At 46.0% G+C, this 3,329-nt stretch overlaps 1 protein-coding gene across 1 annotated transcript; it reads left to right on the top strand.

The window, feature by feature from the left end:
* The first annotated feature begins 238 nt into the window (after window positions 1–238).
* kcna3a (potassium voltage-gated channel, shaker-related subfamily, member 3a) lies at window positions 239–2,808 on the top strand. The gene has a single exon (XM_067586715.1). The coding sequence runs from the start codon at window positions 507–509 to the stop codon at window positions 2,058–2,060; it is 1,554 nt and encodes a 517-aa protein (XP_067442816.1). The 5' UTR covers window positions 239–506; the 3' UTR covers window positions 2,061–2,808.
* Window positions 2,809–3,329: the final 521 nt, after the last annotated feature.

Here is a 3,329-nt window from a genome sequence, read left to right as displayed (position 1 = left end):
ATAGTGATTCTGGAGAAAAAGAATCTGGATGGTTCAAGACAGCAGCGGTGATCTTTTTTTTCTATTTTTCGCATTTATATAAGGTGATATAAAATTCATATGAGCCCTGCATGAGCTCACAGGGAAATAATGTAACTTTGATCAAACAGGTGTGAATGTGATTTCATCAAGTGTTTTCCTTTCACCTCACTTGAATGGAAGGTGTGTGCGTGTCTGTGTGTGTGTGCTCGGCATTAAGTGTCAAGTTAATTTCCGATTGGGCGGGTGGTGGACGTATGTCAGACATATGCGCGCCGTGGGCGGGTGTCGACGTGTTTGTAAAGGGGAAAGGGGGTGGGGGTGGGGGGGGTGGGGAAGGGAGTGCAGCTCTTCAGTGTGTGGATACGCAGAGATAGGTGATGGTTAGAAGAGATGTAAGTGGCGTCGGCCTCAGCTTCCCAAAGCTGTAGGCTTTGGCTGGGAGAGGCGTGGCGCGCTCTGCCCCTTCCAGACCGAAAACCACCTGTATGGATGACCAGACCTCCAGCGTGATCCCATCGCCCTCCTCCGCCAGGCACAGAGGCAGCAACGCGACTGACCGCCGGGGTTATGCCGAGGTGGAGAACGGCGTCATGACGGTGGAAAACATACTGGAAGAGTCCGCCGTACTCTCGGCGCCTCACCTGTCCGTGGATCGATACGAGCGCGGTCGCCAGGGATGCTGCGAGAGGGTCGTTATCAACATTTCAGGTTTACGCTTCGAGACGCAACTTAAAACTTTCAACCAGTTCCCAGACACGCTGCTGGGGGACCCCAGGAAAAGGATGCGCTACTTTGACCCACTGAGGAACGAGTACTTCTTCGACAGGAACAGACCCAGCTTTGATGCCATCCTTTACTACTACCAGTCAGGGGGGCGCATACGGAGACCTGTTAACGTCCCCATTGATATTTTCTCCGAGGAGATTAGGTTTTATCAACTAGGAGAGGAAGCGATGGAGAAATTCCGTGATGATGAAGGCTTTATAAAAGAAGAGGAGCGCGTACTGCCCAAAAATGATTTCCAAAAGCAGGTTTGGCTTTTGTTTGAGTATCCTGAAAGCTCCGGGCCAGCGAGGGGGATAGCCATCGTTTCAGTGCTTGTTATTTTGATTTCAATTGTCATTTTCTGCATGGAGACTCTGCCGGAATTTCGGGATGACAGAGACCAAGCCACAGTGGCACCCACGGTCAATGGCACAGCTCCCTATGTGCCAAACCCGTTCACAGACCCTTTCTTTGTGATAGAGACTCTCTGCATCATATGGTTCTCTTTCGAGTTGCTGGTCAGGTTTTTCGCCTGCCCCAGCAAAACATCCTTCTCCAAAAACATCATGAATATCATTGACATTGTCGCCATAATCCCCTACTTTATCACTTTGGGGACAGAGCTGGCCCAGAAGGAAAACAACGGCGGCCAACAGGCGATGTCCCTCGCCATCCTGAGGGTGATCAGGCTGGTGAGAGTCTTTCGCATTTTTAAGCTCTCACGACACTCAAAGGGACTTCAGATTTTGGGGCAGACCCTCAAGGCCAGCATGAGAGAGCTCGGCTTGCTCATATTTTTCCTTTTCATCGGAGTTATTCTCTTCTCCAGCGCGGTTTACTTCGCAGAAGCAGACGACCCCACTTCCAGTTTCACCAGCATCCCGGACGCGTTTTGGTGGGCAGTGGTCACCATGACCACAGTGGGATACGGAGACATGCATCCAGTGACCATCGGTGGGAAAATAGTGGGGTCGCTGTGCGCAATAGCAGGCGTGCTGACCATTGCCTTACCAGTGCCAGTGATTGTGTCCAACTTCAACTATTTTTACCACAGGGAGACTGACGGAGAGGAGCATCCACAGTACGTGCACACGGGCAGCTGTGAGCACCTCCCCTCTGAGGAGCTGAGGAGATCGTGCAGCTCCTCGTCCCTCAGCAAGTCTGAGTACATGGTGATAGAGGAGGGCATCAACAGTGCGTTCAAACAGCCCAACTTCACCACCGAGAACAACCAGAACTGCGTCAACATCAAAAAGATTTTCACAGACGTGTAAATGAACCCAACAAAAATCCCGCCTGGATCATTTATGGAGCATGAATAGTAGCGACAATACTATTTTTTTTTTATATAGCCAATCGTAATGTGTCAGTTCATATCTGTGGATGAACACTGCACAAATGTCCATTTAACAAGTCCTTTATCACTTTTTAGACTTAAGCGAGTGAGAAATGATGATTCCACTTGTTTACACAGTCAAATGTTTCGAGGATTTCTTTAAAATAAAGTATTAACATTAATACTCCAAAACATTCGCTTTGGAAAAGTATTAATTTCCAAGCTGTTGACAATATTCTTTTTTTTGAGGAATAAGTGGCTTGTTTAAAGAAATATTTTTGCAGTGTCTAGTGCCACACGATGCCTACATATCTTGATGTTCATGCGAAAGTTGTTGATGTTCATGACTGGGACTCACGTGTAGCATAGTCTACTATATTGCATCAACCCACCAGTCAAAAAAAGACGTCTTGTGATTCGTGGAAAAAAAAAAGTCCAGTAATGTAATGGATAATCTATGGTAATCCATATAGCCAAATGCCTGTTTTAGGTTATATTTAATATCATAACCTGTCGAGACTTTGGACTCTTGAGTCTTGTTCAGATTATTATTCAGGTAATAAAACGCAGAGTGGTGTAGATGGAAACGCTTATCATAACATTCAAAGTCGAGCTTTTCGTAAATTGTATTTTTATTCAGAGTTGCCTATATAGCCTATATTAAATAAAACGGAGAAATGAAGTAACCCAGACTCAAAATGTCATAATAATATTTTCTCAAAGATTCAATATCGTTGCAAAGTCCGTCCAGAGCGAGCAGTGGAGGGGAATATGAAGTATGTTTATTCCGTGTTTGAGGTCATGTGCGCGGCGATGACAGGATGAAAACAGTGTGGATGAAAGAGGGGACAACGTGCGCTACGCTCCGCCTCCTGCCTGCTGAACCCGCCCTGTGATGCAGTCTCCATGGCGACGGTGGTTTCCCGGGTAACCCCCTCTAATGTTACCATGGCATTGTATTGCATTCTCACAAAGACTTTCCAACTGTGGTTCATTATCACCTTTTTTTGTCTTTGGAGGGGGGAAAAAAAGGGGGACAACCGGATGTTTTTTTATATCATGTTAAACAAACGTGGAGTTTAATAATTAATTGGTTTCTTTGAGGATAATTAAATCAATATCAATAAATCAGCACTGTTTGTCCTTGAGGCGAAGTTAATAGCTTGTAGCTCCAGGCAATATGTTGGCAGATATGTAGAAACATACA

Source organism: Thunnus thynnus, chromosome 4, assembly GCF_963924715.1.
Source record: "Thunnus thynnus chromosome 4, fThuThy2.1, whole genome shotgun sequence".
NCBI lineage: Eukaryota > Metazoa > Chordata > Actinopteri > Scombriformes > Scombridae > Thunnus > Thunnus thynnus.
The sequence above is the reverse complement of the archived record's forward strand: the minus strand, read 5'-3'. Positions and strand labels throughout refer to the sequence as shown.